At 38.1% G+C, this 24136-nt stretch overlaps 1 protein-coding gene across 4 annotated transcripts in view; it reads right to left on the bottom strand.

Annotated features, from left to right (window-relative positions):
* The window catches only part of secisbp2l (SECIS binding protein 2-like), a 44271-nt gene extending 22145 nt beyond the window's left edge, over nt 1-22126 (bottom strand). For 2 of the 4 annotated variants that reach the window (XM_051723970.1, XM_051723972.1), the window contains exons 1-3: nt 21998-22126; nt 3929-4092; nt 55-370 (exon numbers count right to left, since the gene is read on the bottom strand). In XM_051723970.1, coding sequence (XP_051579930.1) covers nt 55-370; nt 3929-4092; nt 21998-22018 — 501 coding nt within the window. In that variant the 5' untranslated portion in view covers nt 22019-22126. Of the gene's footprint in view, nt 1-54; nt 371-3928; nt 4093-9130; nt 9173-9866; nt 9894-20977; nt 21046-21997 lie in introns of those variants that run through there. The other 2 variants (XM_051723974.1, XM_051723971.1) reach the window with 2 other exon arrangements.
* Nucleotides 22127-24136: the final 2010 nt, after the last annotated feature.

Here is a 24136-nt window from a genome sequence, read left to right as displayed (position 1 = left end):
ATTTTATTCCAAACACAGCTCTAGTGTATACGGGTTCAAGGAATGGTCTTGTACCTTGTGCATGACAGGAGATCGTGATATGCCCCTCCCTCTCTGCGTCTGGCCCTGTGGGGGTGCTCTCTCACCGCAGTCCGAAACGGGGTTTAACACGCCAGCCTGCAGCGGCCCTGCAAATGGCCCAGGGAATGGCTGGTAGAAGCCCATCACAGGAGGGCAGGGCGTAGGCATGATGGCGTGATAGTATGTGGCATAATCGCTGGTGACAGGGGGCTGAGGTGAGGAGAGGATGGGGTACGCCAGGTATGGCCCACCGGGACCCGGGTTCAACTGCTGCCAGCGTTGGTCTCCGTTATACATGGGAAGCTGCCGACTAAACAAGTGGCACAATGATTACTGACTAAGTCTAGTGAGAATATCATAGAATCTCATAACAGGCACTGACTAGGCAATATAATTAAACAGCAGTAGATTCACTTTATCAGTCACCAGAGGCTGTTTATTTGCTACCTAAAGTATCAATACTGAGGTACCAAAGGTTGGTAAAGTACATATTTTTGGTAATATACATGAAAAATGCCATGAGGAGGGTTGTGCCAATAGACGATGAACTCGGGGATTGACGATGGTCAGAGTGATCGCCAATAGCCGATGCCTTTGACGATGTCAAGACGATATTTGGCTCGTTTTCACATTAATGTATTAAATTATTTTTATTATTATTATTATTAGGCTATTATTATAATCAAATTAATATTTAAAATAATTTAACCCATGGCACACAGACTCGCGCTTGAAGAAACACTTTATTATAGTATTAAGAACAGATGACATAAAAGCCGTCTATGCGCATGTATGACACACTGTTTGTTCGGAGGCGTGCAGTCTCGTGGAACACATGCATGTAAAAGGTTCTCACTCTTTCTTTGTTTCTGTCTTCTGAATTTATTTTTTGCAAGAACAGTATTGTCTATGAGTGCTGCAGATGACCTCAGACATCTCAGCTCTGGAGGTGCTTTGAGTTCAGTTCACTTTATTTCCACAGAGCAGTTCATTGTGAACACAACTCTGCAGCCTATACATCTGTGATTAAAACATAAAATAATACAACAACACATTCACCTCAAACCATGATTTATATTTCAGTGATTATTATCATCATTATTATTATTATTCTTACATTTATAATTGTTTGTATGTCTTCATTTATGTAATTCATTTTCCGTGGACACTTGTCTGACGGTAAATGGAAAGGTGGTAACTTATATATATTTTATTCTTTTATCACTTTATTATTTATTTATTTGCTTTTTCGTTTCGTTTGGAGTGCAATTTGGATTTAGAAATGTATTTGAATTAAGTTTTTCATTTTTTTAAAGAAATTAATTTTCAATGCAAAATCACTAAAGCAAGAATATTCACCGATCCCTCAGCCCAGGGGTTGCCAATGTAATTGGATATTGCAATATACAGGTGCATCTCAATATATTAGAATGTCATGGAAAAGTTCATTTATTTCAGTAATTCAACTCAAACTGTGAAACTCGTGTATTAAATAAATTCAGTGCACACAGACTGAAGTAGTTTAAGTCTTTGGTTCTTTTAATTGTGATGATTTTGGCTCACATTTAACAAAAACCCACCAATTCACTATCTCAAAAAATTAGAATATGGTGACATGCCAATCAGCTAATCAACTCAAAACACCTGCAAAGGTTTCCTGAGCCTTCAAAATGGTCTCTCAGTTTGGTTCACTAGGCTACACAATCATGGGGAAGACTGCTGATCTGACAGTTGTCCAGAAGACAATCATTGACACCCTTCACAAGGAGGGTAAGCCACAAACATTCATTGCCAAAGAAGCTGGCTGTTCACAGAGTGCTGTATCCAAGCATGTTAACAGAAAGTTGAGTGGAAGGAAAAAGTGTGGAAGAAAAAGATGCACAACCAACCGAGAGAACCGCAGCCTTATGAGGATTGTCAAGCAAAATTGATTCAAGAATTTGGGTGAACTTCACAAGGAATGGACTGAGGCTGGGGTCAAGGCATCAAGAGCCACCACACACAGATGTGTCAAGGAATTTGGCTACAGTTGTCGTATTCCTCTTGTTAAGCCACTCCTGAACCACAGACAACGTCAGAGGCGTCTTACCTGGGCTAAGGAGAAGAAGAACTGGACTGTTGTCCAGTGGTCCAAAGTCCTCTTTTCAGATGAGAGCAAGTTTTGTATTTCATTTGGAACCAAGGTCCTAGAGTCTGGAGGAAGGGTGGAGAAGCTCATAGCCCAAGTTGCTTGAAGTCCAGTGTTAAGTTTCCACAGTCTGTGATGATTTGGGGTGCAATGTCATCTGCTGGTGTTGGTCCATTGTGTTTTTTGAAAACCAAAGTCACTGCACCCATTTACCAAGAAATTTTGGAGCACTTCATGCTTCCTTCTGCTGACCAGCTTTTTAAAGATGCTGATTTCATTTTCCAGCAGGATTTGGCACCTGCCCACACTGCCAAAAGCACCAAAAGTTGGTTAAATGACCATGGTGTTGGTATGCTTGACTGGCCAGCAAACTCACCAGACCTGAACCCCATAGAGAATCAATGGGGTATTGTCAAGAGGAAAATGAGAAACAAGAGACCAAAAAATGCAGATGAGCTGAAGGCCACTGTCAAAGAAACCTGGGCTCCCATACCACCTCAGCAGTGCCACAAACTGATCACCTCCATGCCACGCCGAAGTAGGCAGTAATTAAAGCAAAAAGGAGCCCCTACCAAGTATTGAGTACATATACAGTAAATGAACATACTTTCCAGAAGGCCAACAATTCACTAAAAATGTTTTTTTTATTGGTCTTATGATGTATTCTAATTTTTTGAGATAGTGAATTGGTGGGTTTTTGTTAAATGTGAGCCAAAATCATCACAATTAAAAGAACCAAAGACTTAAACTACTTCAGTCTGTGTGCATTGAATTTATTTAATACACGAGTTTCACAATTTGAGTTGAATTACTGAAATAAATGAACTTTTCCACGACATTCTAATTTATTGAGATGCACCTGTATATATATCATGAAGGAGGGAACAAAACATGATATATTTTCCCAGACAATGAAATACCCAACCGGTAGAGAATGCACAGATGAGGTTCTTTGCCAGAGAGATGTTGCCCTTCACAACTGTTGTAAAGCCATCTTTCAAAAACAACACACATTTTAATTGCACTTATTTTTTTCCAGTTTCATTTTAAGTTTTTGTTAAAATAAATAAAAAATAAAAGTTCAAAGTTTGAAATCAAGTTTTCCTGCTTTATTGTGTAGGCTTAACTCTAACCCTGCTTAACGAAAATTATCCCATAGCATCCAACCAGTGGTAATACTGGTGTTGGTCGGTTTGAACCTGCACCCCCCCAAATGTGATCATATGGGGTATTGGCAATCTCACAGCCTGACAATAGGACGATCTGACTATGGAGAAGATCGCCCAACCCTAATGCGGAGACTTCAGTGAACATTTTTAGTGATTATGCAAATTTGTCGTTGAATCAGAGTTCTGAACTGATTCACTAAAAAAACAAAGTTTGAAATGGTTCACAAATAAATAAAACTTACCAACTGTTATGGTTACAAGTTTAGAGGTGAATTATTATTTTTTTAAATATTACTTTCTCCTATCCCAGCTTAATATGCAAAGTCAACTGTCAGTCATATTGGCAGGTTGATTCCCCCAAAAGTGTAAATACTGTGATTCTGTGGTGCAAATATTCAGTATTTCACCCAGCCCTAGTTTTGGGGTAAATAAAATAGCACCCAATCTGTCTCTCTATTTAACTCTCTCATATAAACATGCAGTGGCCCAATTCATACACTTCCTCCAATTCAAAGTGAACAGGAAGGAAAAGAGGCAGAATCCAGTGGGGACAAAGTGTGAGTGTATGTACCTGTTGTTCTGGTTCTCCTGTACAAATGGATAGCATGTGATAAGGTAAGAGGGGATTTGTGTGGGCTCAGCTCCGCCGTCACCGCACAGACTCATGGGTAATAAAGCATCAACACCTTTCTTCTGCGGAATAAATGGCTCAACTTCAGCTGAGAGCTTCACATCCTGACAACACACACAAACACACACATTTATGTATTTAAACACACGTTCCTTGTCTTAATGTACAGTGGCAAGAAAAAGTATGTGAACCCTTTGGAAATACCTGCATTTATGTATAAATTTGTCTAAAAATCTGGTTTGATCATCTAAGCTACAATAATGAACAAACGTAAATCTATTTTAACTAATAACACACAAATTATTGTATTGTTCTTGTACATACTGAATAAGAGAAACGAGATTGAAGGTGTGGGTTAGAGCTACTTTGACTTATAAAAAAAAGCACTCAAATTTTAAGTTTGCTATTCACAAGAGGCATCTGCTGACGTGGACCAACATTTAATCCTAATCACACATAACATAGCTGCTGTAAAGTAGCCATTCGACCAAACAAACACTATTGTCAAAGTCCCTGCCACAGGTCTTAAAGAGACAGTTCCAATTTAGCACTTGTTCTACATATCCAAGTAAATACTTGTAAATAGTACAAATTAGCCATGTAAGCAACAAAAATGTAACAATACACTGATGGCCACAAGTTTGGAATAATGTACAGGTTTTGCAGTTTAGAAATCTTCAGTTTTTTTTGCAATTTCAAGCATTGTATAGCCTTCATTCCTCAAAACAATGATTGACTTATGAGTTTCTCGAGAAACCTGTTTCTTTTTTGCCATTTTTGGTGTCACTCATGTTTATCACATCTGTTTGCTATTAGCCAGCTATATTTTGTCAGTGCAGTCAGTAACGTAGCAGATTGAAAGGTAAAGGGCATCTTTTTGCAGCTCAGCAGACAACGGTGCGGTGGTGGATTATGTGTGTTGAGTGTTGATTTCACGCTACGCTGTTACCTAGATGGTGAGACGCAATGCTGGAAAGTAAATAAACAACATCCATCTTTTACTCTCCATGACAAATAGCTTATAGCTAACTAGCAAGCCACGTAGGTACTTTCATACCTTGTCAGCAGAGTGGAAGCTAACGTGTAAACATGTATTCACCAAACTGTTTTTTTCAGGCTTCGCAGTTTGGTACCCCCTTCAACTGAACAATTCCAGTCATTTAAATATTACATTTTGTAAATGCAAAGTCTGGTTTTCTACTGGAATACGGTGTAACACTGCTGCCGCTGTTTATCTCTTGACTCGGCAGCAGCGAACCATGAGTTATTGTTTGTGACTGTTTTGTTATACATTAACAGCGAAATATTGCTGATGATGTTTTGATAAGCAAGAAAACTGTACTTAAGTACAATTTAGAGTTACTTGTAGTTTACTTGAGTATTACCATGTCATTTTCTATTACTTTATGCTTCCACTCCACTACATTTCAGAAGAAAATATTGTACTTTTTCCAATGTTGACAATGTATATGTATGTATAATAATAATAATGTCAAATATTCTTTGATAAAAATATTTAAGAAAGCAGCCTTTTGAGTACCTTTTTATAGTCATATCGGTGCAAAATCGGTGCACATTCCACATAGAAAAGGTCTGTTTTCATTCCAGCTCAAAAATTAACTATATCGGCCACCATATCAGTGAATTATCCCCCTCTCACATCAGTATCAGTCTCAAAAATCCCATATCGGTCGGGCTCTAAACAGCATTAGCTGAAAGATCATTTCTTTCATACTGTATGCAAGCAAAATGGACATTACAACTTAATTTCAATTAATTTGGGTATAGTTCAAAGTGAAATCGAACCATAATATCGTGATGTATCACAATATTTTGAATCGTGACATGTGTATTGCAATACGTATCGTACTGCAAAACATTTTTGTCTTCATAATCTTTCATCATAATGAAACATCTTGCTCTACCTCTGAAAAATTATTTTCCTTTTTGTCTTATCACCTGTCATGTAAAGACCACTTTACACCAATCAATTCCTGATGGATAAAATACAGTTTTATTCATAAATATGTTACATTAAGGACAGTGTCAGGTGTAATCAAATTACAAAGTAATTAGTTACTGTAATCTAATTACTTGAGTAAAAAATATTAGTGTAATACATTACATTTTAAATTCTTATAATCAGATTACTGTTGTTGACTTTTAATAAAATGTAATAACTTAAGTACAGTACTGTGCAAAAGTTATAGGCACTTGTGAAAAATGTTGCATAGTCTTCAAAAATAATGACAAAGTTTTCATTTATCACTTAGTGTCATACAAAGTCCAGTAAACAAAAAAGCTAAATCAATATTCGGTTTGACCACCTCTGCTTTTAAAACAGCACCAATTCTCCTAGGTACACCTGGACACAGTTTTTCTTGGTTGTTGGCAAATAGGATGTTCCAAGCTTCTTGGAGAATTCACCACAGTTCTTCTATCTATTTAGGCTCTTTCAATTGCTTCTGTCTCTTTATGTAATCTCAGACTGACAGGATGTTCAGTTGGGGGCTTTGTGGGGGCCATGACATCTGTTGCAGGGCTCCCTGTTCTTCTATTCTAATCTTTTCTATTTGCTATAAGTAATGTTTGGGAGTATAACATTTATATTTCCTATTGACATACTAAAGCTGAAGATATAAAACACCATTTTAAGACAAATGCTTTTGTGAATCATCTTATGTGCCAAAGACTTTTGCACAACACTGTACATTATAGGGTTATGCTTATTTCTAATATATTATGTAGAATACATGAATTATAGCCCCGTAATGAGTCATTGGATAGGAGAAATGTGAGGTGCTAGGTGTATGACTTGTATGTAACAATGATCAATATAGACATTATTTTGAATTTGTTAGTGGAAAAGTGTTTTAGAAATTAACAAATGTAAAGTAATTAGCAATGTAATTACTTTTTTAAGTTAAATCAGTAAGTAAAATTAAGTTAAAAATCTGATTATAATTTTAGAGAAATAATTATTAATTTGTAGTGGATTACTGTTATATGTAACATACCCAACACTGATTGTGAAAGTAAAATTGGTTGTGAATGTTGTATCATTTTGACTAAGACATATCAGACAGAGGTGTTTGTTATAGCAGGAAATACGCATTTTCTCCTCAAAATACCCAAACCACAGCAATTTTGTCACTTTTACTGAATGGCACATTTAAAAAGCACTAGAAGCCAGCTTCATCACTGGTCATTCTAACTCTTGTTCTGCATTGACGGTAACAGTCACTTGAGTTATAAAGGTGGTGTCGCCACATGAGAGCATGTAAAAGACAGAATTTTCATTTTTGGGCTAACTATTCTTTAGCTCATTCTATGGCAACATCAAGTTTGTTTGGCAGTGTACAGTAATTTTTACAAACAAATAATTAAAGGCCTTGATTGTAACTGAGAGAACATAACCAACAAGTCTTCTGTCAACAGCATGAAGAAATGAGTGCGTGAATGCTGGTCATGTGATCATGATGTCATCTTATTTCTCAGATTCCTGAGCAACTAAGGTGAAACCTTGAAAACAAGTCCTGCAGTTTACCAGCACCATTCCAATAATTACATAACCAAACAGGAAGCGTTCATGACTACACAGCAGCAGGACATCTGAGCATGCACACATCAAGCAATTTTACATGAGATGCACACAACTTGCAAATATCATGCATTAGGTTAGAAACACCATCAGTATGTTTACAAACATCACAACAATCATTTATAACCAATTGATTGACAGTGGAATGCCTGCAATATTATACCTCACAACACTGTATCGATATTCTCACGCCAAGATTCTGTACATAATTAAAACCTTCACAGTAACATTTTTGGAACAAATTATATTGACCACCACTCAAACAATGTCTGTGAGAAGGTGAATTGTATTGTGCCATTAGGTCAATGCACACTCGATTATATTCCACTAAAATGCACACCCCTAACGAGCTAAAAACATTAGTCCCTAATGTATTTAATTTGTAGTCATCTCTGCCCATATAGCACAGGAGATTGCAAGTAAGGAGATAATAGAAGAACAATGGAACATAATTAAAAGAAATACATTACATCACAAGGTATACATTTCCCAGCCCAGTCAAACCAGTTGATTGAAAATAATTATAATGTAATTCCTGTAAATACATTTATGTCACCTCTAGTCAACACAACTAAAAAGTCTGAGTAATTCAGTTTTTGTGGTATTTATACAGCTGGGGGTGTGAAAATTGACGGCTCTGGATGAGCATTAGGTGGCGAGTCATATCCACATCGGAAAGTGGTAGACCATGCAGGTCTGTTGACGAACAGCGGTTATAAACAACAAATATAGCTGCAAGCAGCGACGACGGGCCCAAGCACCATGGGTCCATTTCCACCCAGTGGCTTTCAGAAAACAATGCAAAGTGGACACATGCATTTGGAAGCAATTTGGGTAAAATAAGAGGACTATTTTGAAGTCTGTTGAAAGAGCCACACTTCCTGCTGCCAGTTGGTGGCGCTATGATTATGACCCATAATAGCCACATCAATGTGGTCAGCCCCCATTACCAAACATACAGCTGAATTTTCATCAAAATCACACAATGCACACAGAAGATATAAGGCACTTCCTTGGATTGATGAGAACTAATTTGTACCAATTTTGGTGACTGTAGGTGAAAATGGGAGTGCTACAGAAGTCCAATGATGATACGAGACACTGTCAAGAAATTAGTAAACTATTGCGATGGACTCGTCACATTTCCGGGTTTGGAATGCGGAAGTTAAAGATAGCAGTGTAAACTTGTATAGAGGTGAATGGGAGACCACAGTAAATATAATTTTTGCTTATCCGTTTGCTCCAACAGCAAAAGAAAAAACCACTAATAAAGCAGTCAAAAGAAAAAAAAGATGTCAAATTTACCGTTACTCCCATCGCAGCTGTTAACTCCTTTTTAAAACTGATTCCAAGGTAATATAATACAAAGTATATTGTTTTAAATTTACACCAAATCATTTAAAATTGCAAATGTAAAAAAGTTTGCTAGATTAATGCTGCTAAATAAGGTGGAAATGCATTAAAGTCTGTGAAAAGGGTTCATATCACAGTTTTGAATCACAACACACTAAATATAAAGAAACACATTATTGTATCCTTACCCAGCTATTGAATGACATAGTATCCCTGTTCAACCCTAGTAACTACAGCAAAGAAAAGAACAAAACAACCAATTTAAAGGAATATTCTAGGTTCAAAACAAGTTATCAACAGCAAATAACTGCTGTCTATTAACCCAGAAAATTATTTCGACTTATCCCTCAGTGTATATACACAAGCAAAAAAATCATATTTACAGTAATTAGGGGTGTAACGGGTCTCACAATTCTGTTCGGTTCACGATACTGAACAAACGGTTCAGTTCACGATTTTTTAAACTAAGCCTGAATCAAGTTTTTTTCTATTATTATTACTTTAAAGACATATGCAAAACAGTTCATTTCATTTAAAATTTTGTTAAAATACTGTTCTTAAAAGTGCATGCTTTTCCAGTTAAATAATAACAATTTACTGATTACCTACGGCACTCGGCCGTCACAGCCGTGCTGATGTAGGGCCATATAGCACTCTTGCAAGTGTGATATTGCTTAATTATACCTGATATATGCTGAGGGTCGTTAAATATTTTTGCTTTATTGTTTTTGCTTTAAAAATGTATTGAAACACAAGAACCTTAAAAGATATTTCTAAATTCAAACTGCACTTTAAACTAAATGAAAAAAACGTAAGGCTGGCACCAGAATGTCTACAACCAAAAGGCGCCATTTCCGGTAAAAGTCAAAGAACTCTGCGAGAATCAACGTCATAGAACTCTTTCACGAAAGCTGAAATCTACACCTGAATATCACCACAGTGTGATAAATTGCAAATCGCCTTTGCATTGTTTTACAAAGCTGAAATCTTCACCTGAATATCACCACAGTGTGATAAATTGCAAATCACCTTGCTGCCCCCTCTTCTCTCTCCCCCTTCTCCCCTTCAACAGCTCTGGACCAACACAAAGACACAAGATTTATATGTGAAAATATAATAAATACCATGAAAACAAAGAATGCAACTGTATGTGTTTGATATCATTTAAGAGGTCTCTGTGCGACTGGTATAGTGGTCTCTTTCCCATGTTGATAAAACTAATGGTAACAAAGTTATAAGGTCTTTGCCAAATACTGCATAATTCTGGAGGTCTATCCCCCTCCTTGACCTACAATTTAAATGATCTCCTGTATGTTAACATGGTTAAACCCCAGGAAGTCAAGAACCCATTCACCCCCAAATTCTTTGTTTAAAGGATAATACCATTTGGTACACTGTCTGGGTATTTAAGGAAAGTTGGCAAGAAGCTCCGGGAATCTGTAAGCAGATATCCCGCACAATTGATGTGTGTAGTTGTTTTCACCAGGAATCTGTAAGCAGATCTCCCATGCTGTACCGCTGCACGTAGTTTTGTCAGGTATGTTTCTTTGACTTGTCTTTTATTTTTAGAAATGTTTATTTATTCTGATCATGTGTGAAATTGGCTTTGATTGATTTTGTAACTTACGTTTTAAATCCCACCTGGCAAATAAACTGTTACTTTTTGATTTATTCTGTATTCATCCGAAATCATTTATCACCGGTAGATTCGAGGGATGCTTTTTGTTACCGCAAACTTATGTCCAGGATAATGATCATTACTGGAGCTTATGAATAGGAGAAAACCACGTAAGACTACCAGTCACTGCTTATCACCGTCTTAGCAAGTTGTATGAAACGTGACTAAATAAAAATATCTTCTGGTTATGAGCAAGCAGTAGGCGGTCGAACCAGATGATATTAGTAAACCCTGCAACCGCTGACTATGAATGGGCTGGCTATTTTGTGTCCGTGAGATCTATGCAATTAATCGGCCGGCATATGACTCTAAGTGACAATTGGGACCCAAATGAAAGGATAATGAAAATTAAGATGATTCAGAGTAATCAATAACTTAAAAAGATCAAATTAAAAGAATGATCAGAAGTTAAATAGAGCTGTAATCTAAATTAGAGGGTCAACTTAAATTGGAGTCAGATTAATATAAAATTGGAGTCAGATAAAATGAATAACAGAATCAAAAGTGTGAATTAACAATAACTGCTTTACTTCAGCACTCAGAAAAGACAGAACAATGCAGAGACATTCAAGGGCAATTTATTGAAGTTCCACTCCGGAACGGATAGAAAATTATCCCTTTTTACATTACTTTTCTTAAACGTAAGAAATATGATATAGTGTTTCTTCAAGAAACACATCTCTCCCCGCAGGAAGCTGAAAAATTTGGGAAGATATGGGGTGGACATGTTTTCTTTAGTGCTGGCTCAAGTAAGAGCAAGGGAGTCATTATATTGGTAAATAAACATCTACAATTCAAATGTCTCAAACAGACTAAAGATAAATTAGGAAGAGTCATTATTGTTTTAGCTGAAATTCAAGGGCAAAGGTTGATTTTGGCTAATATTTACACACCTAACGCTGATGATCAGGGCTTTTTTATAGATCTTGAAGGGATGCTGCAAACCGCTGGCACCCCTCATGATAATATTGGGAGGAGACTTTAATCTATTGATGGACTCAATCCTTGATCATAGTGAAGCAAAAGTGTGTAAGCCCTCAAGAGCAACACTGATGCTTCACAGGATGAGTAAAAATCTTGGTCTTGTAGATATTTGGAGACTTTTGAACCCATCTGGTAGGGACTATATATTTTTTTCATCAGTCCAAAAGATTTATTCTAGAATAGATTTTTTTTTTATATATCCAAATCCCTCATTTCATCTGTTGTCGATTGCTCAATTGGACATATCTTAGTCTCAGATCACGCCCTGGTGAGTTTAGAGGTGTTGCCACATACAGAGAAAAAGAAATCATATAGTTGGTGCCTTAATGTGTCCCTTTTGCAAAATCCTGATTTTCAACAAATGTTAAAGGCTGAAATCAATGTTTATATGGAGACCAACTGGTCCTCAGTATCCTCTGTGGGCGTGGCTTGGGAGGCACTTAAGGCTGTTCTTAGGGGCCGGATCATACAGTATGCCTCATTCATCAAAAAATCCAAGGCATGAGAACTCGTGGATTTGGAAGGAAATATTAAAAGTGCAGAGGCAGAGCTGAAGCACCGGATGTCATCTGATGGCCTCAGAGAATTGACTCGATTGAAATACAGATATAATACTCTTTTTTTCACGAAAAGTGGAGTATTGGTTATTCAGGGCAAGACAGTCATACTTTGAGTTGGGTGACAAAGCAGGGAAGCTTTTGGCTAGATATAAAAAGCAGAGAGTCTTTTTCTACCATTCCCTCAGTGAAATCTGCTGGTGGTGAAATTTTTACCTCAGCCACTGATATTAATAATGCCTTTAAAGAGTTCTACCTTGATCTTTACAGTTCCACATCTTCGTCTACTGATGAAGATATTAGAAACTTTGTGGAACCATTAGATCTTCCTAAACTGACGACTGAGCAAAAAAACCCTCTTGATTCTGAGATAACCTTGGAGGAGCATGACAAGGTAATTAAGTCCCTACCTACTAGCAAGGCTCCGGGGCCAGATGGTTTTGCTGCTGAATTTTTTAGATCTTATGCTACAGAACTGGCTCCACTTCTGTTAGAAGTTTATACTGAATCATTAAAGAATGGAAAGCTTCCTCCAACCATGACACAAGCCCGGATCAGTCTGATTCTTAAAAAGGACAAAGATCCAAGCGAGTGTAAAAGTTACTGTCCAACCTCCCTGATCCAACTAGATGTAAAAATTTTGTCAAAAATTTTGGCTAACCGATTAAGTTATGACATCTCTTATACATATAGATCAGGTGGGGTTTATTCGGGGCCGCAGCTCTTCTAATGACATCAGGCATCTCATCAATATTATGTGGTCAGTAGTGAATGATCAGACTCCGGTCGCTGCCATCTCACTTGACGCCAAAAAGGCATTTGATATGGTAGAATGGGATTATCTTTTTAAGATTTTGGAAATGTACTGGTTCGGGAGTACATTTATTGTTGGATTAAGTTACTTTATAGACACCCTGTAGCAGCGGTACAAATAGGGGCATTCGGCAGGTTTGCCCTCTTTCCACTTTATTGTTCTGTCTTGCCCTGGAACCATTAGCAGCCACGATAAGAAAGGAGGATGATTTTCCAGGGGTGGTGGCGGGAGGTGTGGTGCATAAGCTTCTGCTTTACGCAGATGATATTTTATTATTTGTCTCCAACCCCACTAGATCTATGCCTTGCCTCCACAGAATTATTAATTCCTTTTCCAAGTTCTCAGGGTACAAAGTCAATTGGTCTAAATCCGAAGCTTTGGCTTTGACAGCGTTCTGTCCAGTAACGGCCTTCCAGCCGGGCGCCTTCCAGTGGCCCAAACAGGGCATTAAGTATTTGGGAATTTTATTACCAGCAAATCTGTCTGATTTAGTCAGAGTTAATTTTGATCCCTTAATAAAAATGTTTTCGAATGATGTGGACAGGTGGGCTTCATTACACTTATCGGTGATTGGGAAGGTTAATGTTATTAAAATTAATTTAACAATCTGCTACAATCTCTCCCTGTAGATGTCCCCCTCTCTTATTTCAAGCAATTTGATAGCATAGTGAAGTCCTTCATTTGGAATGGTAAGCGTCCCAGGTTAAATTTCAGTAAATTACATAGGCCGATTGACAAAGGTGGGTTAGGCCTACCCAAGATTTTATTTTATTATTATGCATTCAGTCTTAGACATTTGGTTCATTGGTCGCTTCCACCTGAGAGAGCTCCTCCCTGGTTTTGTATTGAAAAGGAAGTTCTTGCCCCTATCTCGCCACTGCAAAGCCTTTCGATTAAACTAGCTGGAGAGGTTAAGTCGCACCCCGTTATTTTGCATTTACACTCGATATGGACAAAGTGTCCAGAGTACTTAATTCTGATATTTATTTAAATGTTGCCTCGAGCATATGGCAGAACCCTAAACTATGCATTAATAAGTCCCCTTTCTGTTGGTCAGATTGGATTGTGAGGGGGGTTAATGCACTTGGTGACCTATATGAGGGTGGAGTATTGAGATCTTTTGAAAATTTGGTTCAACATTTTGGGATTCCCAGATCTCAGTTTTATAAGTATTTACAGCTGCGCCACCTGCTCTGCTCTGTTTTTGGGAGTAGCATACACCCCCCTAGAGCGGCAGATACTCTGGAAGTGGTGATTGCTGCTTTTGGGAAGGGTCATGAGGCATCAGTGTATTACTCCTTGTTAATTCAGAGTCTGGGGGACCGAGCTTTAAATTCTCTTAAAAGATTATGGGAGAAAGATTTAAACTTGGTATTGGAGGAGGGAGTGTGGGCAAGGATTCTAAAAAACATAAAGTCTGCATCTAGAGATGCAAGGGTTCGCCTTATGCAATTTAAGATTTTACATAGATTTTATTGGACCCCCTCTAGATTGTATAGGCTTGGTCTTAAGGACACACCCATCTGCTGGCGATGCCATACTGAAGATGGAGACACCATCCATGTTTTTTGGGGGTGTCTTAAGATCCAAGAATTTTGGCTGAAGGTGCAAAGTTTTGTGTGTGATGTGTTGGGCACTCAGGTCTTGTTCTGCCCCAGACTCTGTATTTTGGGTGATAGGGAGGTCATGGATTTGGTAGATAAGCACATGAAGGACTGGGTTTTGACCAGTGTGATGATTGGTAGACAGGTTATTTTGAGGAGTTGGAAGTCGGATGGAGCACCCTCGTTCCCGGAGTGGTGCGCGGAGATGGGGAGGGAGGCTGCCTTTGAGGAGGGGTCGAGTATTAGGATGGGGGTTAGGGAAACTTACAATAAGAAATGGGGCAATTATTTAGCATTTTTGAGGGAATCTCGAGGTGGGGCGGTGGAGGGAGTAATTTAAAGTTGTTTTTTTTTTATTATTTTTTTTATTATTATACTTGATTATTGTATGTTATTTTATGTTGTTGTTTTAGTTTTCTGTGTGTGTGTGTCTATATTCTATTGACCATAGGGGTGTTCGTGGGGTTGTCAGGGTGGTTTGAGAGTTTGGTAGGGGGAGGGGATATAGTGGGGGTTTAATGTTAAAAGTTTTTGATTCATTATATAGATGTTGTTGTATTTCTTGTGTTAATTTATGAATCACTAAAAAAATTTAATAACAAAAACATCAAGTCTGCATCTTGAGATGCAAGGGTGCGCCTTATGCAATTTAAGATTCTACATAGATTTTATTGGACCCCTTCTAAATTGTATAGGCTTTGTCTTAAGGACACTCCCACCTGCTGGCGATGCCATTCAGAAGATGGAGACACCACCCATGTTTTTTGGGGGTGTCGTAAGATACAGGAGTTCTGGTTGAGGGTCCAGATTTTTATGGGTGACGTATTGGGTACTCGGATCTCCTTTTGCCCCAGGCTCTGTATTTTAGGTGACGGGGCAGTCATTGATGTAGGAGGTAAGTACATGAAGAATTGGATCCTGGCCGGTGTTATGATGGGCAGACAGGTTATCCTCAGTGGATGGAAGTCAGCTGGAGCCCCCTCGTTTCGTGAGTGGTGCGAGGAGATGGGTAGGGTGGCAGCTTGGGAAGAGTTGTCATATAGAAGGCTAGGCAACATGGATATGTTCATAAGGAGGTGGGGCAGCTACTTGGCCTTTTTGGAGGGCTCTCGGGGAGGGGCAGTGGAGGGAGATGTGTTGTTTTAAATGTGTATGTTGTTGCCTTTTTTTTTTGAACATATACTTTTTTATAATGTATTTCTAAATATTTTCTTCTGTTTTATTGTCTGTTTGTGTGTCTTTGTCAATTGTATTTGACCACTGGGGTATCTGTTTGTGTTGGGTGGTGGGGTGGGGTGGTTAATGTTCGGAAGGAAAGGTTGCAAATAATATAATGTGATTCCAAATATTCTGTTATTTATTATTATTATTATTTATTTATTTATATATATATATATGGAATCAATAAAAACTTTTGTCTTTGTTTCTTTAATACAAAGATATATTTGAGTGAACGTGCAGAGTTGCGTTCACAATGCATGTTAAGCATGAACTCAACTTCGAGCACCTTCCGAGATGGTCTGAGATTATTTGCAGCATTCTCATAGAAAACACTATTCTTGCAAACAGTTTTCAGACGAATGAAACAGAAAAAAAGAGTGAGAACTCTTCACATGCATGTGTTCCACGAGACACACTCGCCTTGAGAAGTAGTCCAACCTCTAAAAAGATCATAGACACTTCAATAGCTCAAATAACAAATTTTTGTATGTCTTCACATTTCTGCTTCTAAACTCTCTGTAATGCCTTGCCAAATTAAATACACAAATAAATACACAGAATCTAAAAAAAAAAAAAACCTGATCCGAAACAAAGCCGCATCTGACACTGAGACCCCGAGCAAAATTTGTGTGTGTGAGAGAGAGAGAGACAGAGAGAGAGAGAATGGAGTGTGTGTTATAATGTATAGCTGCAATTGTTCGGCAGTAGGTGGTGGGCGTTCTGTACTCTCTTCCGATTATGAGATCACTCACAGCCGAGCAGATCTGCACCATCTGCCCTCTCGTCCAATCAGATCACTGAAAACATTGTCAGTCCATCCAGCGATCATAATCTGAACATAATTCATAACTTCACCAGTCACACTTATCTAATAACACATGAACACAGATTCATAAACGCACTGAACGTGTGTTAAATAAATCGCCTTCATACAGTTTGATATGAATTATTCTTTCTTTGCTAAACCAAAAAGGTGATTAAAAGAAATGGTCACCTAAAATCGCTTTCCTCATACATTAATCTAACTTTTAACCTAAAATAAAAAAATAAAAAAAGAAGCTCATGGCCATGTTATGAGTTGACTACAGAGACGCTTTTATCCAAAGTGACTTACAGTGCATCGAAGGTATACATTTTGCCAGTATGTGTGTACCTTTACCTGTTTATTTCTAACAGCACACACTCCTGGAAGTGCCTCAACTAAACACTATATAAACTCATTTCGTGAATCACTGAAAGCACTGTGTTAAAATAGAGACGACCAATGAGAGATTAAAGTGAGGACAGCTAATTACGTAAACAGCATGTATGGACAGATTAGTGTCCATTTACAATACACCACACGACCCTCACTGCACAAATATACATCTAGAACATCAAACTACTACAACAGCGTGGACAAAATTGTTAATGACACACCATGATTTACACTGTAATGCTCACTTACTTTTTTTGTAAGTAGATTAGCCTTACACTGACACGCAACAAGATGCGGCACAGCTAGATTGCTCCAATTATAAACGACTCAATTATTTATAATCGATTCATCATTAAAACTGGTGTAGTTTCCAAGCATATCGCGTGCTGGAAAGCTGTATTATAACGGGCGCGTCCTTGTTTTGACGCTTCGCACTCAGTATCGCCTCAGCTCTGGTCCAAACACATAACAAATTTGCAGTCCTGGCTGCTGATTGGTTAGCATTCCAGTCATGCTAAAATATACAATATAGCAACAATTATGTTTAGAGTTTAACTGATATGGGTTTTTTAATGGCTGATATCCAGAGAACAGGGTTGGCCAATGGGCTGATATAATGCCTATATATGACACAATTTAATATAATAGTAAATGACAGATATATAAATAATTGAAAAGATTAATGAAATTTTATATTGGAATGCTTTATAAATGTAATGCTTTATATTCACTAAAACTTTCAAACAAAACTTTAACTGTGAAAATAATCATAAAAAAATAATATTTTGTGTTTTAAATGGTAGATAACAGTTTCTCCTAGTTTCTGTTTAGTCTTCCCATTTTAGTAATTGTTTGCATAAAGAAATTGTAATATATTAGGAAGAAGGAAATAACAGTGCACACAGGAGGCCTGTCCAGCAACCACAGACAGTATGAGCACATTATCAATTGCATTTTCTCAAAAAAGACTAAATCAAACTAACTGTACATACAGTGCATAGTGAACATGAAGCGCTTTTACTTTGAAGTTGCTCTATTGCTTTTGTTTAGATCCAGCGAAAGCAGCAATCTACTGACCACTTCCAGCCTAGATCGCCTGCTTGAAGTGTCACGGCCTGACCGTCATGCATCTTTCATGAGTCAGAGGGACACAGTTTTGATCCAGGCTATTATAAAATGTTAAAGAGCACATATTATGTTTTTTAAATGTGCCTAATTTTGTTTTAAAGGTCTCATACAATAGATTTACATGCATCCAAGGTCAAAAAACACTTTAACACATAATTTAAATTGCAGCATTACCTTTTTTTCCCAGTGTCAAAAACGACTCGTTCAATGATCCGTTCTAAAGAATTCATTATAAACTCCTCCTTTCAGAGAGCCTACTCTGCTCTGATAGGTCAGATGTCCCAGTTTGTTGTGATTGGTCTACCGCTTAGTGTAGTGTTTGAGGGCATGTCAAAGCTGTTCGCAAGCAGCCAATGAAGACCAGAGACAGGTTTTTTGTTACCAAATTACATAGGTTAGTACAGGAAGTAAGTCTGGAATTACTAACGACCCATTTCAGGTGTTCAGAATAGGTTCTTTCTTTTGGAAGTCAATAACTCCATTTGTCGTGCACTTTGATTTTTGAAACTTTGCAGACTTTTTTACATTCACAAACAGCTATATAACACACTACATGAAAGGCAATATTTGAAAAACCATAATAGGTGCTCTTTAAAGGAATATTCCGGGTTCAAAACAAGTTAAGTTCAATTGACAGCATTTGTGGCATATTGTTGATTACCAAAAAAATATTTATTTTGACTCACCCCTCCTTTTCTTAAAAAAGGCTTCAGTGAGACACTTATAATGGAAGTGAATGGCGTCAATCCATAAATGTTAAAATACACGCTATTTCAAAAGTATAGCCACAACACATAAACAATATGAGTGTTAACATGATTTTAGTGTGATAAAATTGCTTACTAATCTTTTCTGTGTAAAGTTAGAGACAATTTTACAGCTTCACTGCCATGACAATGTAATTTCAACAAACCCTGAAACTCTAAAATGACTGTAAAAATGACCATTTAAATAACTTTACAGCTCAAATAATACATGAATTTTAACAGAATTAATGTGTGCTTTTATAAATTTATAAGCTTCATATTTCTGCCTTTAAACCCTCCAAAAATTGCCCCATTCACTTCCATTGTAAGTGCCTCACTGTAACTTGATTTTTGCTTTGTTTTGTTTTTTTAAAAGAAAGGAGGGTCGAGTCTAAATACATTTTTGTGGTAATCAACATTATGCCACAAATTCTATTGAGTAAGCTTAACTTGTTTTGAACCCAGAACATGAGCGCTTGACAGTGAGAAAACGGATTTTGCGAAAGTTTTGTGAGGTTTGTGAATTAAATTGGTTTAAACGAGATATCCATATATTTGCAGATGATATGTGATAGAAGTTTTAATAATGTTTGCCTTTTTATCATTGCGGCTTAAGAAACTAATTGGCCAAACAGTGAAATGTATTGGCAGATGGCGATCATTCAAAAAAACAAATATCGTCTGATTTATTGGCCTCGGCGATTTATCGGTTGAGCACTAATTATGATGTGGCCTCTTCACCTTATCACTGCACAGCACCCAACTATAAACCTTAGTTTACATGTCAGGAACTACATCTTCAAGTGGAACGATGACACTTCATAGTGAGGTAAAATTAAGAAATAATCACTCCGAAAGAGTCACTCCACTGTGTGTACATTTACAATATGGACTGAAAACATGGTCTAACGTGCAGCACCAACAAAAGTATTTCAAAACTAAAACAAAGCAGGATCAACCGTTGTGTCATCAAGTAATGCACAAACTGACAGTCTGTCTGGAACACTGCAAACACAAACAAACGAAGTGATACAAAAAGTAAAGCATCTCAAATATCACGACCGATATCAAAAAATCCTTAATTATAATTTTAAGGCTATTATCACTAAGGGTTTTCTTAACTTATGAGGTTTCCACCAGATACAGCATTTTGGGAATGCAGTTTGGAACTAGCCTAAAGGTTGTATAATTATTAAATGAATATTCTGGGTTCAGTAAAAGTTTAGCTCAATCGAGAGCATTTGTGGTATAATGGCGATTACCACAAAAAAAATCATTTCGAACATCCTTAAATAATAAAAAAAAAAAAAGGGTTTATAGAAGCACTTACATTAATTCTTCTGTTAAAACTTGTGCATTATTTGAGCTGTAAAGTTGTTTCAACTGTCGCTTTTACGGTCGTTTTAGGGTTTGCGGCATAATGTCATACAATGAATTTGTAAAATGGTCTCCAACTTTACTCAGAAAAGGTTAGTAAGCGATTTTATCACACTAAAATCATGTTAATACGTATATAGTTTATTTATTTATTTATTTTTTTTCCAGAAAAGGAGGGCCAAGTCAAAAGTATTTTTTGTGATTAACACTGTACCACAAATGCTGTTGATTGACCTTAACTTGTATTGAACCTGGAATATTCCTTTAATAAATGAACATATGGGGTAGAACTTTGTGAATGACAGACATTCCAATTCAGTTCTACAGCAGAGATTCCATGTGGGACTGAACATGAGAGCTGACAGTAAGAGAGAGAGAGAGAGAATTGGTAGTACTGTGTTCTGCTGGATGTGGGCTTATACACACACACACACACACACACACACACACACGCGCGTGCTAATGAGTGAGAGGAGGGACACTTTTGTCTTTTCAGCATTTCTGTTTCAAGATTGTTTGTGTAAAACAGAGGGTTTGTTGTGCTTAAGAAAGACAAGACAGAAAAGAGAGACAGACAGACAGAGAGAGAGAGAGACAAAGAGAGTGAAAGACAGTAATTGTATAAGAAAATATTCATACCTAATTTGAGCATTTAAAACTGCACACACAATAACAATTTGTGGAATACAACAACACACAAAACACAATTCAGAGGAAATGTCACTTACATCAGAAGGTTTCATGTGACAGAATCAAACATGAACACCTGAAGCAGGAAAGAGAGACAGAACCGAGTCTGACAGACACAAACACACAGAGACTTGTGAGGAATGTTATCAATGCAGAAAAACTGGACTGTTCAGATGCGATCTGGCCTTGCAGAAACCAGCATCACACACACACTGACCAGCAATAACCCAATAAACTCAACTCATCTAACATGTAATAACACAGTAAACCATTATCTAATTCAGTGTTCAGCTCTGTCGTCATGATTGTTATTCTGATAAATCATTACATGTCATCACACTCAGCAGTGAACTGTTATTATTTCTAACTGCGTCAATAATCCACTGATCAATAAGCATCATAAAGTAGCTCTCTGTCTGTGACTGATGAGTAAATATGTTTCATTTGATGTTTCTGTGTTTATAATGTTTCCTGGGTGAGATCCATATACAGGAGTACTCTACCATGGAACAATGATGTATCAAATGGTAATACTATGGTACTTTAATGTATAACACGGCGTTGAATGATTACCATGTTCATATACCATGATACTTCAAAGAATACCATGATACTACTATGGTGTTTATGTCCAGAAACCATGGTATTACCATGGTGATTTATTTGTAAATAGATTAGCCTTACACTGACACGCAACAAGACGCGGAGCAGGTAGATTGCTCCAATTATAAACGACTCAATTATTTATAATCGATTCATCATTAAAACTGGTATAGTTTCCAAGCATATCGCGCGCTGGACAGCTGTATTATAACGGGCGCGTCCTTGTTTTGACGCGTCGCTCTCAGTATCGCCTCAGCTCTGGTCCAAACACATAACAAGCATATATGATACATAAGCAAGTCACATAGCACACATATTTGAGTGTTTTAAGACAATAATCATCATTAATGTTGTGCTTTGGACTTTAACTGAGCACCCACGGCTAATGCTAATGCTAATGCTAATGTGACGCGAGCGGGCGTTTCACGCGTCCGTGTGTTGTGACATTGCGTTACCTTCCTCTCGCCGCCGTCCATGTCGCCCGCTGACACTGGAACCGAGCCGCATGCAGCTGTCAGGACGCCGTGGATACGCGCATGATCCAGTGCTGCTCTGGTTCTGATGTACGTCACTCGCTCACCGACTGACTGACACTCATCTGTGACGGAGGCCGCGGAGGCTCATAACGGAAACGCGTTCCTGTCATTGCGTCATGCTGCCGTTAGGGGGCGCCTCAGACCAGACAAGATAAATGAGAACGTTTCACACGCTCACACAAAACTCATCTACAGTACAGTCATTTTGAAGGTTCAGCGAGCAAAGTTACGGCGCTTAGACCATAAATACTGTTACACTGTTTTTATTGTTAGAGACAGCTATGTTTGGAATAGTATACTACCATGCTTCTTGTACTACTGCAGTATACCTATTGTGCACAGTATGCAAATTTTCTGTATTCATGGAATACCCAGAGACCTAGTACACTGGCCAAAATGTGCAGTATACAACAGAGTACACTGCACTGGTTACTGTACACGATGCAATGCGCTGGACTTAATATTCCATTTCCAGTGTGAAAAAAGAACTGAAAACGTCTCCGGTTACTCATGTAACCTTGGTTCCCTGAGATGAAGGGAATGAGACATTGCATTTGAACACTATGGGGAAAATCCCTTTTCCACGACCTAGTTGAAGCCCATATATCATAACAGCAATCTTGTGATTGGCAATGATGTTTGAGCCCCGCCCTTTTACACACCATTTCTTCAGAATTTTCTGACTGAAGGACAAGAACGCATCACTTGTACCTCAAAACTCTGAAGTAGTAGTGCGGCCAATTTTTGCAATATCTCCTTCCCTTCATCTCAGGGAACTGAGGTTACATGAGTAACTGGACACATTCCCTATCGATTCTTTTCACGAGACATTGCAGTGAATGCTTTAGGGAACAGAGTCCCATCACGCCGCACTTCGTAACGTCATACCCTGAGATGCACCAGGGTAGAAACACTTAGAAGGGAGGTCACGTGATGTCATGCAAGGATTGGATATGTGAATGGCAAGCTCTGCACACTTTGCTAGTTTTAATATATTTTATGACATAAACTGGTGAGATTCGATACACTCTGTTCCATAACTGTTCTAGGAGGACAATATGTCAAAGAATCAAAATCCTTGGGCTCTGGAGACATTAAAAGACACTTACGTGCTCAAGCTGACACCCCTGAGCAGGCCCCGAGCCTGGGAGTCGATTTGGTCAGAGAGATGTGGGAAATGCGGTGTGAGATGTTGAACATGTCGGCAATGTTGACGAAGGTTGTAGAAAGTGTCCCCCTTTGATAGATGGACTCTCCCAGTCACCCTTTTTATTCAGCGCGAAATGGACTATTCCCAAACTTTCCACCGGAGTTCGCAAAGTGACGGAGAAAAGAGCAGCAGATGATAACAGGAAAAGGAGATTGGCTGATTATTGTAGATAGTTTGTAGAGTAAAGTACACTGTATTAGTCCAAATCGGAGGAGTTTTATCGATTGTGCGTGTGCGTGCATTACACTGTAAGTAATCACATAATTATTGAATATTCTCGGCAAATGTAAAGACAAATGCTATTCCGCCTGTATCCGTGTTTACATCTAATGTTGTTAACAAGATTATATTCCTCTGCTATGACATTACTGCCATTCCATATTTATTTGTCTTTCGCTGTCAGTATTAGGTATATTTATTCCTTATAAGCATCAACACATGGTTGCATCTCAGGAAGCGCGCATGCGCTCAAAGTTGTTTACATCTTAGTTTGAACGCCCGTGTAGCAGCAGCCATGCTCACGTGCACAGCTCCTGCACAGCGTTAGCGCATACATGATGAGATGAGATGTCTCAACCTGAGAGAGAAGCGTCTGTTGTTCGTCCACGAAGACGGATCAACCCACCAACTCATTTAGTGGATTACGAGCTTGGTGAGCCATTGCCGCATTGACAGCCACTCCCAGACTTCAGCCAAAGCATAGTCCAGTCACCAAGTATGGTAGGACACACCAGATCAACTTCTCCTGATAGTCAAGAGTCAGATTATGATAAGTGGACACTGAGAGATGAATGGCAAAGTGAGAAATCCAATGGGCAAGGAGAAGAGGATGTAGAGTTTACAGCCAA

This window comes from Myxocyprinus asiaticus, chromosome 18 (assembly GCF_019703515.2).
Source record: "Myxocyprinus asiaticus isolate MX2 ecotype Aquarium Trade chromosome 18, UBuf_Myxa_2, whole genome shotgun sequence".
NCBI lineage: Eukaryota > Metazoa > Chordata > Actinopteri > Cypriniformes > Catostomidae > Myxocyprinus > Myxocyprinus asiaticus.
The sequence above is the reverse complement of the archived record's forward strand: the minus strand, read 5'-3'. Positions and strand labels throughout refer to the sequence as shown.